We start from the raw sequence: 15721 nt of genomic DNA, 5'->3' as shown, positions 1-15721 counted from the left end.
ACTATGAACAGTGTGTCTAGTTTCGTGCTAAATAATCGCTAAATAAATCGTGGTCACATTTTTTTGTGAGCACGAAAAGATACGATTCCAATCATGAATAATAAAAAAACTTTAAAACGTCCTATGTCCTACTTAGCTTGGAAAAAGTAGTACTGAATGCTAAGTAAATTACACATTATTGAACGTTTAAAAGAAGGTACTTTAACGGTGACTCAATATACAGAGGGGGAATTAATGACTATAATCTAGAAATCGAGTACCATGCAGAACAGTAAGTTCTCTACGTACCGTTAATCAAAGTTTGCAACCCCTTCAACTAATAAAAGAACAGTATAAGTACGATACGGTTTTTTGGATGTGGCAACGTCCATTGTGCAATTATGTGCCTACGGTTTCATACAATAAAACTTTTAAGCTTTCATAAAATAACAGCTTAATGAAGCAACTGATTGTTATTACTGTTATTCGACTTTATATAATAAAGGCGTTACTGTTTTTATTACTACCGTCACATTTAGTGTTCAATACACGTTATCAGAGCGGAGAAAGTAATTCTCCACTAAACCGCATGAATTTAAACACTTTCTTTGTTGTGCAACAAGATCGTTCTAATACATTAGAAAGATCTCGCGTTGTGAAAAGCCTATGTAATAATTAAACTCGCCTCACTTGTATTCAGGAAGTTTCGATATCTCGGGATGATATCCAGTTACAAACCCACGCATAATCTTACAATGAAAGTTACATTTCTGTATGAACTTTATCAGGATATCACAGTTCCAGTTTTTTACCATTCCAACAAAGACTATTACATGTATAAAAGATATTTATCGAAAAACAGGAAACGATTTTGTTTAACCAGTTGTTTGTCCAAATGTGCATATATTGTACATGTTAAATACACATTGTATTACCAAATATTTAAACATGCAACATACGCATACAACGAAAAATAATTATGATGACGAATTAAACCAGGAATATCATAAATTATTAATAAAATTCACAGTGATCTCGTAACACCATACATTCGTTAATTTTGTTTTACGAAGTACGTCCAGATTTGAGCAGGTGCTAGTTACGAAGGTAGTTCACGGCGATGAACGACTGGAAATTACAGATCAGGGAGCGAAAGGATATACAGTTGAGTAGCGACGATATTTCACGTTACAAAGCACCGTGGACACCGCTATAATGATAAAAATTCAATCTTCTTCCTCCTTCTTCACGTGTACCTTTATCTTTCTTATTTCTTTAAACTGTTCCAGACATTCTACCACCGTTGAGCATAAATCTTCTTCGTTCTTCTCAAGAGTTAACTCGAGGGACGCGAACAGACTTTCTAGTTCGTGACATGGCCACTCTTCCGTCGCTTCGACTATCTTGCGAAGCAATTCTTCCGTTTGAGAATCTGTTAATTTTTCGTTACTGGATGCGGATAAATTATTTGGTGAATTCTTTGTACGTTTTGCTGGCGGACCTTCGCCTGACGCGCTATTCTTCCTTTTAACATTAATTTCTGAAGCAGAAACGAAATTTTATTTCTTACGAGTTTGTTACCTATGATAAATAGTGACGGATAAATGAAAGTATAAATATTTTTTTACTTGACTTGGAATTACTCATCATGTGAGCTGACCGCACAGTACAAATTTTGTTGCGAGCTTTGAGCTTACTTCTTCGGGAAGATGGCGTCTCTTCTGTCGTATTGATGTTATTAATGTATAATGAATTTTTTTTGACAGTTTGATCATGTCATCATGTCAACTCTATCTGAATTACATTAATAGCTAATTGTTTTGTTAATTCAGATCTCGTGTTAAGTGTTTGCAACTCACGTTAAGTGTTTACAGAGCTTTCATTAGATACGGATTCAGTTCTGATACGAAACAAGAAGAGATATTTACTTTATGAAATAACGCATCACACTAACTTCAGTCGATGCACGAAATAATTAAATTTTAAATAAATTTCGTACAAAATTTTGATCCTTTCTTCTAAACCACTAATGTTTCGTTAATACACATATTTAAATGGCAATTAGTACTAGACAATAGCCTAATGCTTAACGAGCAATAGTTGTATTATATATTTACCGAATTTGGAGTACTCAAAGTGTTAATGAGATAAGTAAAAAATTATTCACTTACGCGGTGGAGGACTCTCTCTGGATTCAGTTTGTCTGGTTAGTTTTCGCCTCCTTCCTACCTCCTTTGTTTTCTTCGGGTTGAGAATTAGCTCGAAATCAACTAATTTGACAATTATATATATCTTGGAATATTCGTTATTATATAACTATGAATGAAGATTGTCTTACAGTTAAAAAAAACGTTATACCTTGTGAAGATTGATTAGATTCGAGATCGCACGCCGAATGAGCAAATAATTGCTTGAAAAACAGTTTACGTTGTTGCTCTCCAGGGGACGTAACTTCGAACACTTCGCCTTGATGATCGTTGAACAAACACGCGATCTGATCATCGAATAAAATGAAATTATATGCCAACAGTTTCCACTATTATATTGTCAAAATTTAATACGTGTCCCATATGTAATCATTTTAAAACATTTCACCTTCAAATTTGCAATCAATTTTAATTATACTTGTATTCCTTTTAGTTTGAAAAAAACCCTTTCAATTAAATTTGAAAAACCCATCGTTACCACTCGAACTAGTAACTGCGACTTTTCTTACATCTGCTGGTACATCTTCTCGCGAGCAATTCGCTGTAGCCAGAATCAACATGTACACTGATCGATCTAGACCCTGCATTAAAGATGTGAAAACAACGCGTGCAGCTTCATCTACCAATTCCCACCAAGATAAGATGTCGGGAATGTAAAGCAGCGATGGTAAACTCCGACGAGCCATTTTCATTTTCTGTTATTTAATCGGTAGAAACACAAATCGCATAACGTATTAAGTTATAAATAGAGTATGAACATTATAGTAAAGGAGGTAAAAGATGGAAGAAATATAAATAAAAAGTTGCCAAGTATCACGTTTTTCCAATTGGTGCTTATCACAATTTTGATCGTGTTAGACGTGTTTACCTGAATGATCGCTTCCTCGGCAGCCCTTCCTGTTTCCTCGAACAACGTTGTAACGTCTAACAGATGGCAAGGTAAATGTTCCAATGTATGAAGTAACGCTGGTCCCAGATGACGAGTATGGGAGTCATCGTCCCCGCACAATAAAATCCTGGGACAACTGTTTGACCTGGATGCGGCTCGACCAGTGCTGTAAAAAATTCTACAGCTTTTCATAGTGTAACAACCGTGAAAACTCATCGTAAAACGTATTTTTATGCTGGTCAAGAATTGAACGGTTTAGAGCATGGTCAAACTGTATAGTTTAATAAGATCATAAAACCTTTTAACTTTAGAGGATGGTAAATTTGTTATAAATTTTATACTTAGGTTTTTCCTATTATATTGGATTTCCTATGGAAATCTTTTGATGAAAAACAATTACAATTTCTCCACTTTAGTGGATGAAGTAGAAATTAATTATTACTATGGACAAATTGTTTAGAGACAATGTTATAACGTAATGACATGAATTAAAGAATTGAAGAAAAATGTAGAAAATATAAATATATAAAAATATTCAACCTCTGATTACAGCAGATTCTTTTTTTATAAATTAGCATCATATATTGCAAGCGTTAAATATGATTGACAACTTTCCAGTCGTTCTGGTGAATATCTTACAGTGACAAACATTTGCAATTTGACAAGATTATTGTTAAAAGCCCATTAATTGTTTCATTAAATGGTATCTAAAGCGATGCTTACATGGTATCGCAGATCAACATTCCTGCCGGGCAAAGAATGTCGAGTTGTGACAGAATGCCCGATAAATTGTCTTGGAGCAGAGGCTGAATCTTGAACGACAAAGACTTCACGGGTGCGACTGAAACACGATGCGATGCTGGAACGATATTCTGTTGTGCCCTCAAGAAATCATGCTTCTCAACCTATTACATGACGTGAACAAAACAGAAAATTCATATAAGTTAATTGCAGACTGGTTTTAATGCAATTTGAAATGCAAAAAAAAATTATGATTCAAGCGGTTATTTACATTATGCATAAATTGATACTTTATAGATGTAATTTCTTAGTGACAAGAAATTATCCTAGATAGAAATGTTTTAAATATATTGTTAAGAATATAATATCATCTGTAAAGTAATTTATGATTTTCATGATTTCTTTCGCCACTCGTATGCGTATTTAAAAATGAGCACATTGCACGTTCTATTATGCGATTAGATATTACAGCCCTGGAGTAGCAATCGTACCTTGATAGCTCGATTAAATATATCGCCTATGGCAAATAAACTAGTTACATTATGGTATAGCGAATACAGTGAACGTATACTGATTTGAATATCTTGATCTATATTTCAGAATGATTAAACCTGAGACTTTCTCAATCTTCCTATACTACCTTCGAGCAGATTAGAAAACAATGCTTCGAATAAAATAGAATTAAAACTTTATAACCTTATTTTATAAAAATCTAAATTAATTAATTCTGTATCAGAACTTTCACGAGCCTTAAGTTATATCTGTATCAATACTTTCATACGAAGTAGCAAACTCTCTGGATTAATATACATTTGTTAAAATTGATCAACTTTGAATCATAGCATTTATAAGTGTTACACTTTATTAATGAAGGCGAACAAATTTTTCTTTCCCCAGAATTCGTAGAGAAATCTAATTCGTGTTACTTTGAGATGCCGCTCGTTAATTTGATATTTCGCCTTGGACGTGTATATCTCCGGATAATTCCGTCGGACGCAGCACATAACAGCCTCCGCGCAAAGGGCTTGTAAATCGCTTCCGCAAAATCCGACCGTTCTCGACGCCAGATACGCCAGAAATTTCTGCGGTGGTTTCTGTTTCCAACTTTTTATATGAACCTATTATCAAGTCTATCCTTCTTATTCCATTTAGAAAAAAAGAACGGGCTAGAAAAATGCTTCTCCGTGATCAAAGTACCGAGAGTATTTCTTTTCTCGCGTTGTAACACGGCAATGGAAAATATAATTCTCTATCGAATCGGCCGGGTCTTCTTAAAGCTGGATCTATGGCATCGATTCTGTTCGTCGCTCCAATTACTATGATCTCTGAATTGTTCTCTAAGCCGTCCATCAAGGCCAAGAGAGTGGAGACAATGCTGGCGTGTACAAAGTCTTGCCGGCTGGATCTTACTGGTGCCAGGCCGTCAACTTCGTCGAAGAAGATTATGCAGGGCTTCGATTGTTGAGCCTGAAATACCAAATATCACTGTAAATCCAATTCACGAAGGTGGGCATTTTTAAAGCACATGTTTTCGGACATTGCTAATGGCCAATAATCGAGTGATATAAATTATGGAAAAGGAAAGTTGAAATGAGTTACCCTTATGCACTGTTTAAATATTTGTTTTATGCTGTTGAGATTAAATTGACTGGTATTTTATTCAGTGGCGGCACGTGGCGGAAATTATTGGAGGTATTGCACAGTTCCATACAAAGATTGTTGTATCTTTTTCATAAACTGGAGGATGTCTACTGACATTAAGCTTAATATATGTACTGCAGTTCCACAGTGTCTATACGCGAACCGCCACTGATTTTACTGGTTAGTATTTTAAACTCTTTTGGTCAGTATTTAGATACGAAGTAGACTAAATACTAGGTACATTTTTATTTGTTTAATAAATTCCTCGAATAGTGTTAGTATCAAATAGCATCGAGAAGAATTTCATGTAGTAAAGTTGACATCTTGTTAAAAATTTCGGATCAAATTAACCGGAACAGTGCATAAGGATCGACGAGTTAATAGAATAAAAGCGGAGGGATTGTATTAACTAAAGAGAATATCTTCTGAAGCTTTAGCTCGCTCTCGCCGACCCATTTGCTAAGGCAATCAGAACCCTTGCGAGATATGAAAGAAACCTTTCGTTCGGTGTTGCTGCACTCCGATGCCAAAGCGCTAGCCACCAATGTCTTCCCGGTGCCTATGAAACAGAGATGATCGTATCGAAAATCTCATTTCGAACGCGGTCCCATTTAATTACGAACCGTAGAACGCTTTATTTTACCAGGTGGCCCGTGAAAGAGCAAACCCCTTGGCGGTTTCAAGTTGAATTTGGCGTAAATATCACCGTACATGAGCGGGAACAGAACTGTTTCTTTCACAATACGGATATGCTTTTCCAATCCTCCGATGCAAGAGAAATCCTTCGTGCCGGACATAATTCGCGACGAGGTTGACACTTGAACTTTTATCTTGCATAACCGGCGAAAGTATTCTCGCTTAACACTGTCCCAATATTATATACTTCCACCTTGACTTTTCGACGGGCGAAATCCGCTTCGACTACTAACATCGTCGATCGTACACATGCATCGTGTGTCTCTGGGAATTTCACGGGAATTTTTACGTAGCGTTTAGATTCACAATTGTAATTTCATTATTTTGGACGTTTCGTCGATACGATCCCAGCGAAACATACGAACCGTTGTCAGTCACTTCGAAGCAATATTCGTGTGGTTCTGATTAATGTACGTATGCAGTAACTGATCGTTACATTTCTCTACCAGTAGGGTAGATATTATTTCCCGTTTTCTAAAACTAAAGTTTCGATTTAAAAAGCTTGGTTTCAGCTGGATACAAATGCTCAAATTTAAAAAAATAAAAGTTAGGATAAAAACACATCGTGTACGTATACAGAAAGAAAATCTTCTAATAATGCTTTATAAAGCTAATGATATAAATGGAAGAAGACTACGAAAGGTAAATTTGTATTATTTATGAGATATGCAAAATATTCAGTATAGTCTTCTTTGTTTAAAATATCTCATTCACAAAAGTATACAGTAAATTTTCTTTTTACATTTAACATAAATACAAATATTGATACGTAAAAGATATTACTATAAAATGTTGTTTTAAAGCAAGTAGAACACAACTCTGAAAATGTATTTTTACGTTCCACGATATTTAGTCTTTAATGCATCGTGAAATATAATGGAGAAGTGAAAATGCATTAGCGATTGCGGGGTGAACGGATAACAAATATAGGGAGAATCGTTAGATTACGAAACTTCAATTTATTATGCTACAATGAATGACAATAAAACGTATTACTTGTATGGTAAAATAAATAAGGCAGTGTATGCTCTTTTGCTTTGTTTCCTAAACCCTCTACACATCTGCTCCATACGTTCCGAACTACTGTCAACTAAAGATCATATTGCCTATAAACAAGTTCAATCTACGGTTTCGTTGAACTCGTAGTTCAATATGTTCTTTGTAAACAGTAGCGTTACAATCTTTTATTATCTGAATATTTTAGCAAAGTAATTATAGAGTAGTTAGTTCAAACGGCAGTGGTTGCGAGAACCTCCTCGATTAATACAATGTACATATAATTACACAGTTTTTCTTTTTTTGCATTATTCTTGGTGATACAGAGATGACAGCATATAAAAAAATAGCACCAGAAATTATTATTGGAATAATTACACGTTTCGTATTTCCTTTTTTTTTATCATAAAGTGGAATGTAAAATATAACAATGGAAACAGAAAAGTCACAGTGGTTCAATTAATATTTCTCTGTTTACCTGCATCAATTATAAGTAATTTTTCTCTGTAACATTTGCTATTTATTCAAGTTTACGCATATATGAATTTTTATCGGTAAAATATTATACAAATTCTTTGGCAAATATCAGCAATATCTATTTGATAGGCATGCGTGAATTAAATAAAAACTTATTCTGTGAATGCTATATCGTTGAATTAACTGCAACTAATGAAAACTATCCAAATTCATGTCAACCATTGTATGAAAATTTTAAACAGATTTCAAGAACTGCTTAAATTATTTTTAATTCTGTAGAAGTTAGAAGCATTATTACAGCCAACATTTAACATTTTAAATTTCTTTTGTAACACTTATATACAAGTTCTTAATAAAAAAAATCCAAGACCTTATAATATTCGCTAAAAGAAATAATAAATGTTTCGTCACATAGATAAAAAAACAATCTCTTTGATGTAAAACAAACATTTACGTTTACAAATGTTCAATATTGTGAGTAAAGCTCATCACAACACATTAAATGTAAACAGAGAAATTGACTTGGAAATACATTATTTCAATGTATTATGTCAATATATAATTTACAGATATGAGTTTTATATTAGAATAAAAGGAAGACATATTGGACATTTACAAATATGAAGATTTGTACTACATTTACACCTATAAAGTAAGCTTTGCTGATATAAGTAATAATCTTCTATTGACAATCTTGAAGTAATATACTTCTAGATCAATTTGTCAGTGTATATTCGATATACTATGAAGAAATTTATTTACAATATGAAACACTTGTAATTATAAAAGTTAATTTTGCATCGAAGCGGTTGTTTTTAGGACCTATATTAATGAAATGCTTATTATTCCTCTTAATGAGTATTGACATCTTTTAAAGTCTTTGGCCCTTTTTAACAAGTACCTTGTACATCATACTATATATATAATGGTAACAATGTTTCTGTTTACTTAATTCCTTTTTTATCTATGTACTTCGCATATCGATACTTAGTTTTCATAATGTGGCACTAATTTGCACAGTGTTGATTATTCTTATTGTAAACAGACATGTATCTGAGCAAGAAAAAGTATAATATTTAAATTTCCAATTTTGTAAAACGTTTCAGTACATATCTAGATATTATAATTCAATTAAGAGTGTTCCAATCTATAATACAATAAAATTTTTAATTTCGTACAAACTTGAACCAAAACTTAGTAGTTCACACCTTTATTATTATCAAAATAATTTTTAACAAGCAACCAACAAATATTTTCTATCTATTTGTGTAAGAGATTTTAAGTAGTAATTTTTCCCTCTCGATGCTAATTCAATTTTGTACATTATACAAAATGGTACATTTGCATGGAACATTCTTGAACAATCTTTAGTTGAACACGCGTGAAAGTAATTTTCAATATATGTATATACGTATATATATGTATATATTAGCTACATATAATATTAAAATTAAATTTAATGAACAAAACTATCCCAGTTTTTTTAAGAATATCGTATTTGATAAGCAATGAAAACAAAATTTCTTAGTCTGATATACTTTTGTCATAAATTCTTATTTCACTGTAAGCCAATCATTATACTTCCTAATATATCATTGTAAAGTATCAAGTATTTCTTCAAATGTTAAACTCATAGATGTGTATGTAAAGTTCTATATATTTATCTCAAAATTCTTTATTTACATTATAAAGGATCATCTATAATAGGATACTAAAAATTATTTTGCTAATTCAATTTAAACACAAAGAGCAACTCAGCAACACACAAAGGATACTATTTAATGAGCATTTCTAAGAAGTTCAGTCTTTTCAGTCCTATATTCTAACGAATTTTAAGTAATAATAGAAAAAAACTCACTCAACAATTTCGACTACAAATTAAGATTAATAAGATACAAAGGCTAAATTTACTATATTCACTCTAATTTTCATATCCAGGAATTTTTTTACTAATATGAATGTAACTTATTGCAAAGCTAGTTATGTATCTATCTACTAATAGCATAATATGTTCTTCAAAATGTTATCTGTTATTAATTGTATAGTATTTTTGTAAGAATTTTTGTATTATGTTACATGTTTAATCGTAAGGATCATTATTACACGCTTATTGTTCATATCAAGTTTAATATGTTTCCTATGTATGTGTTTATCTAGATAATTGAAATTAAATAAAAAAATTCCTTTGCTAACACATTTTTCTTTTTTTTTTTAGATCAATACTACTTATATCAGCGATAACAGGAAAACCCTGTTCTCTGCACCTCGGAGTGCATAAAACGCTTTTTTTTATCTATATTGTTTGGTAATTATCCTTCCACAGTTACAGCATTAATCACAACCAGTATAAATATTTCCTAATATTTAAAGAGATACAATTTTCTTCATATATGATTACAATTTTTACCGAGGTATTTCATATTTATAGTAATTTTCAATTATTATTCATTTTTCTATTCACAGCAAAACCAAAAACCTATTCTGTAATTATTTTGCTTATGACTTCTAGCTTTGGCGAAAATAAACGAACGCGTATTATATCAATCATACGCTATTTACCATGTACAAAAGTACTTCCTGCAAATATAATTTAATTATTTATTGCAATTAATCGATTAAATGATAGTAAGAAAAGCAATAAACACTAATTTCATTTAACGCTACGATAACACTTCAATGACTTTTGAAGTCTCTATCAATGTATATAAAATTGCTATATTTTACTGTACTATATTTGTCCAATTTTTATATACATTCATAAAATGTCATTGTAGAAAAGTATCGTTGCAGATGTACTATATTACTTTAATCTACTAAATTATTCAAAATTTTTAATCATTCATTGATTTTAATACATACAATTTTATTCATATATTTTGAGTAAAGATTCTATCAAGAAAAAAGGATATATAACAAATGGTATTTAATATCGAAATCTAGTATAAATTATTCCTAAAAATAAATTATGTATATAAAGCCAAATATATAAAATACGCAATATATATGTATATAATTGCTCATGAAATTTGGAATGTATTTTACACATTTTTCAATTTGGAAAATCAGTGCTTTCAAATTTTTATTGAATGCAAATGTGTAGTAATGATTGCGCTAAACCATAATTAAATATTGATTAAAATATAATTGATCAATTTAATTAACTACATGATCAGTTACTTTATTGAATTTCAAAACTCAATAAATTTTTGTTATTAAATATTACTTTACTAAATAATTAAAAAAAAAAAGAGAAAAAAAACAGGGCACATGTGATTTTATATATACGCATGTTAAAACCTATAAGTTCAAAATATTTTATACAAATTCCAAAGAACTGTAAAAATCCAAAGTAATAACTGGTGTATGTAAAGAATTTATAATGTATTTAATGATTTGCCAAAATTCTACAGTATCCATATAAGGGAATAATTGAATGTAGCATACTGCTCAAGTACCACGTATAAAAAAGCTATAGTTAAGTACATATTGTATTAAATTACTATCATCTTTGTATAACCAGTATTTGCAAAATTTTGTTATTATGAAAAAGTGCACCTCATTGAGGTATAAAGTACTATATATTAACGTAAAAACTTTTTCACAAGTACCCCATTAAAATTGATTTGCATTAAGAATAGTTTGTTTTCAATTTTGTAGTAGTAAATTTCCCGTATTTAGACTTTTATACCAATTTTTTTCGCAAATATTGATAATCAGCTGAAAATTATGTGTGACCATTGAAATACTTAAGGTTCACATTCAAATTTGTTACAAAGAGTGATACAATTTCAGCCACTAATAATTATAGTTACTGAAAGCCAATATGATTATAATAATTTATCATTTTACGTTTAAATACAGAGTTGAACTCGTTTCTTTTTAGCTTCATATATAATACTCATTTTCTTTCTTGTAGAATTAATACACAGATGTGCTTCACTGTGTCTTTGAAAACGAAAAATTAGATATATCATTATTTAGATTTCCCTTCATAAATATTTGCATAATAGCAAGGTTACCTTCTTTCCTTCCATTAATCATCAATAATTGTATGAATTGAAACGAAAAAATATACTATTTTAAATTATCATGTGATTTTACACTAATCGATAATCTTTGTTCAGTGTAAATGTACAAAAGTTTCATTATAACAATACTAATGATACCGTGTGACTTATAAGATGTCGGTTTGATTAGCGACATGATGAACTTTCTGGTATGTTGTCTCGAACTCTTCGAATCTTTTTACTTCCTTGAGCAAGTCCTATAAATTATAAGATTCTAAGCATATAAATTATAAGATTCTTTACACAATGAAAAATTGGAATACGTTTTCTACATTACATACATATAGTTCGATTGATAGATTATGAACAATGTAAAAATTAATTGAAAAATAACAACTTGATAATATTTACAACAATGTCTGTGCATTGTAAAAATGAATTAAATAATAAGGCAACTGTGCATACATATTTAGTATAGGATTAGATATAAATTGAATAGAATGAAAATTATTTACCTTTGGCAGTGATTTTCTATCATAACTCTGGGCATATTTCCCTACACATCGACTCAATTGCACGTAAATGTCACATAGTACTTCAACAGGAAAATCTTTTGTAATTTCTACAGTATCTTGCCATGCACTCTCCAATTCATTCTTATCTATCACAAGCTTCTCGCTTTCTCCGCATCCGGTTGGACTAGAATCACTCTCAATAGCGAACGACAATTCGTCCATGCTTTCTCGTCTAGATGACGAATTAGATGCACTATTCTCTGCATTTTTCTCTTCTTCTGCGAAAGATATTTCCATGTTCTCAATTTCATCGATATGCTGTTCGGTGATACTATTAATCTGAGCGCTCTGCGCGTCCTTCGAATTTTCATTCTGCGAATCGTTTTCAGAGTCTGAATTATCGAACAAAGGTACATGACCATTCAGAACACTGTTCGCTTCAGTTTCAAACTCTTGGAACTTTTCTAAATCTATACTAGTCGTCGTTTCATTCGTCAAGCAAACTTTGCTGCCAGATACAGTAACACTCTCTTCGAACGCGATTTTCTTCTTCTTATGAACCTTTTTCACGTACCCTCTCGCCCAAGCTGGTATTCTACGTTTACGAGAGTTAGTGTATCTTCTCCCGTTGACGACTACGGAATGACTAGGGCTCGCAGTGTCTTTCGTATCTGTTCGCTCGTTCGTAGACAGAGATTGCTCTGATTTCGGTTGATTTTTATTTTCCGTTTCGTTATCAGCTTTGTTCTCAATTATTCTACGATTCTTTGAGATCTCACGGCACTTATCCTCAAAATCGGAATCCAATTCCGCTTTTATTAACGCGTACGCGTTATCGCGAAGAGAACATGCCCGATGCCTTATTAATTTATCAGCTGGATCTCTGTGAAGGAACACGACATAGTATACGTTATATACGTTACAAGAGAATATAATTAGAAGTGAGAAGCGATATGAACTAATACGAGTGGTCTTCAATGTTATAATTTTGTTAATCTATGTATAGCTAATGAAATGTATGCTAGTAATTGAAGACCACCTTTTCTACGGAGCAACAACAGTAATGGATAAACAGGATTATCTGAACTACCTCTTTAATATTCCAAGGGAGGGCCTATCACGTAAGCTGACATGAAAACATACAATATGAATGTCAGTATGAACTTTAGCTCCATTATTTATACTTATAGGTGTTTTTATGTGCATTAACAGAAGAAAGAAATATGTACAGGAATGAGTATAAACAATAACGTGTGAAATATATGTCTGTTATTGCATGTCCTTATAAAAACATCAATTATCTGAACAGTTTATAAAGAAAACAGAAAAGTGAAAAGCTCATTAAATGCTTCCGTGTTTGATTGACAATGTTTAAATATATAACTTTGTAAGGTATGACTGGAAATTTAGTAAGTGCGTATTACACATACTGACCTATCAGGATTATATTCCAAGGCATTCTTACAAATGAGATCAATGTCGTCGAGAAAATCTCGTGCACAAAGATAACAATGCATATCGATTTTTGTCATCATTGTTTCTAAATCCATAGGCTGTTTTATTATCATATTATAATCTGGTACTTCTTCTGTATCCACTGGTTTTGTAAACATGAAAAATCTACAATGCAAACATATTTCATGTCTATTAATCAATACTAAGAAACTGTAATGTATGATGTATAGCAAACACCTCTTTTTTTATTATTCATGCGAAATATATTTAAAAGTCATATTTTAAAACAACAAATATGCATATGTTATGGCGTACAATACTGTATCGTAATCTCCGTAGAATTAAAAGCAAAATTGGTCATGACATTAGAACGCTACTTGTATCATTTTTGTACTTCTTTGAATAAAAGAAACCACGAAAAGATTTAATTTTTCGCCAGGTTCTACAGATGAAATATAATATGGGTATTAAAAACTGATACCAGAAAGCTAATACTGGAAATGTTATAATTAATAGATTAGACGCTACAAATTATGTGTGTGGTCTTAGGAAATTCTTTGGTAATGATTAGTTTATATCTGCATAATTATCAATATATACTTTTTAAATAAAATTATTCTTAAAACTTTATTATTATATCACGTTCAGACTGTACTTACTGCCTATTCCTTGCAAGTTTTGCACAAATTTCCCTCAAGAAAATTCTTAATTCTCTTAATGAGACTTCTTGTTTTTCGTATAACATTTTCTTCTCTTCTTCTGTTAATTTTTTTGGTAAAGGATCTGGCGCTAAAGGAAGCTCTTCTAAAACTTCTACTCTATCATCCTTTATTTTTGGCGGTCTTAAGCTCTGAACCATAAATATAGGTCGAAAGAATTTTGACCTTTGTTCTGCTGTTGGGGTTTTCATGTAATAAACTTCGCTACGAAGTTCACTAAACAGATTCTGTAATTGATTAGGAAGATCCTGATATGTTCTATCGCTTGTTGCTAAAATTAAAATAGGCAATGAAGGATCAAGTGCTGCGATACGACATAAGAAAACCGCTTTTACAGTCTCAGGTACAAGTGGCCACCATTGATCAATCGACCGAATATAAATTATGGACGGTACATTTCTGGCAGCTTCGTTAAATACCTATGTTATGAAAATCCACATAAAAGAATTTACTTAATAGCACACGTTATATTTAATCATTATTAACCAACCTGTACACAGGTTTCTTCTGGAGATCGTCCACTTTCTGCAAAAAGAGTACTAACGTCTAACGTTTGAACTGGTAAATGTTCCATATGATATAAAAGTGCTTGTGCTAAATGTGGTCCTTGACCTTCAGACAAATTCCCACCAGAAATTAATAGCCTTGGACGATGCATGCCTTTCGTAATTTTCACTCTAAAGTATTTAATAAATAGTGTTAAATAAAAAATGTACACATGTATAATTACAAAATATTTATTCAATGTTATTACTTCGCCATAGCGGGATTAACTCCTTGAGGAAATATTCCCTTGATTGAACTAAGTAATCCTTCCAGTAGAGGTCCTAACAAGGGTTCCATGAAAGGTTGTAATTTTCTCCGAGCACAAGGTGATACTCTTTGCGACGATGGTACAAGAATAGAACTAGCTTGTAGAAAATCTCGTTTTTTCACCTGTAAATAAAAATGCATATACTCTTATATTATGTTTGTATACTGGTTATGTATATATTTCAGATGATAATAACATACTTCGACTCGTTCAGGATCTAAAAGTAATCTATTATTCGTCATATATATTTGGGGATAAGTTCTTCGCAATCCTTGCAGGACTGCTTCGGTACATAATGCTCGTAAGTCTGATCCACAGTAGCCTGTTGCTTTTTCAGCTAATACTTCTAACAATTGGTCAGGTGGAGGATTCTTCCATTTACTGACGTGGATTTTCAATATCTCGAGTCTTTCTTTCATAGCAGGTAAGGGAAAAAATAGTTCCCGATCGAAACGACCCGGTCTACGTAATGCTGGATCAATAGCATCTATCCTATTTGTTGCTCCAATAACTATTACCTAATATTAAATAAACGATAAATAAAAATCAGTTCTATAACTATTAAATAAGTAAGACAAAAAATTT

The 15721-nt window shown here is 31.8% G+C and overlaps 2 protein-coding genes across 5 annotated transcripts in view; both read right to left on the bottom strand.

Moving 5' to 3' along the window:
• Positions 1 to 867: 867 nt before the first annotated feature.
• LOC143433644 (ATPase family AAA domain-containing protein 2-like) lies at positions 868 to 6270 on the bottom strand. Its single transcript, XM_076911087.1, has 11 exons — positions 6101 to 6270; positions 5868 to 6016; positions 5014 to 5283; positions 4743 to 4934; positions 3799 to 3980; positions 3055 to 3241; positions 2696 to 2881; positions 2338 to 2473; positions 2151 to 2249; positions 1608 to 1700; positions 868 to 1519 (listed from the first exon to the last, which is right to left on the bottom strand). The coding sequence occupies exons 1-11, from the start codon at positions 6252 to 6254 to the stop codon at positions 1206 to 1208; spliced, it is 1962 nt and encodes a 653-aa protein (XP_076767202.1). The 5' UTR covers positions 6255 to 6270; the 3' UTR covers positions 868 to 1205.
• A 4662-nt stretch (positions 6271 to 10932) lies between these two features.
• The window catches only part of LOC143422223 (ATPase family AAA domain-containing protein 2B-like), a 60980-nt gene continuing 56191 nt past the window's right edge, over positions 10933 to 15721 (bottom strand). For 3 of the 4 annotated variants that reach the window (XM_076892710.1, XM_076892707.1, XM_076892706.1), the window contains exons 9-16: positions 15337 to 15654; positions 15077 to 15258; positions 14813 to 14999; positions 14263 to 14741; positions 13583 to 13768; positions 13239 to 13274; positions 12149 to 13031; positions 10933 to 11890 (exon numbers count right to left, since the gene is read on the bottom strand). In XM_076892710.1, the coding sequence (XP_076748825.1) occupies positions 11801 to 11890; positions 12149 to 13031; positions 13239 to 13274; positions 13583 to 13768; positions 14263 to 14741; positions 14813 to 14999; positions 15077 to 15258; positions 15337 to 15654 (2361 nt within the window). In that variant the 3' untranslated portion in view covers positions 10933 to 11800. The remainder of the gene's footprint in view (positions 11891 to 12148; positions 13032 to 13238; positions 13275 to 13582; positions 13769 to 14262; positions 14742 to 14812; positions 15000 to 15076; positions 15259 to 15336; positions 15655 to 15721) is intronic. The other variant, XM_076892711.1, reaches the window with a different exon arrangement.

Source organism: Xylocopa sonorina, chromosome 3, assembly GCF_050948175.1.
Source record: "Xylocopa sonorina isolate GNS202 chromosome 3, iyXylSono1_principal, whole genome shotgun sequence".
Lineage (NCBI taxonomy): Eukaryota > Metazoa > Arthropoda > Insecta > Hymenoptera > Apidae > Xylocopa > Xylocopa sonorina.
This window is presented reverse-complemented; position numbering and strand designations above follow the sequence as displayed.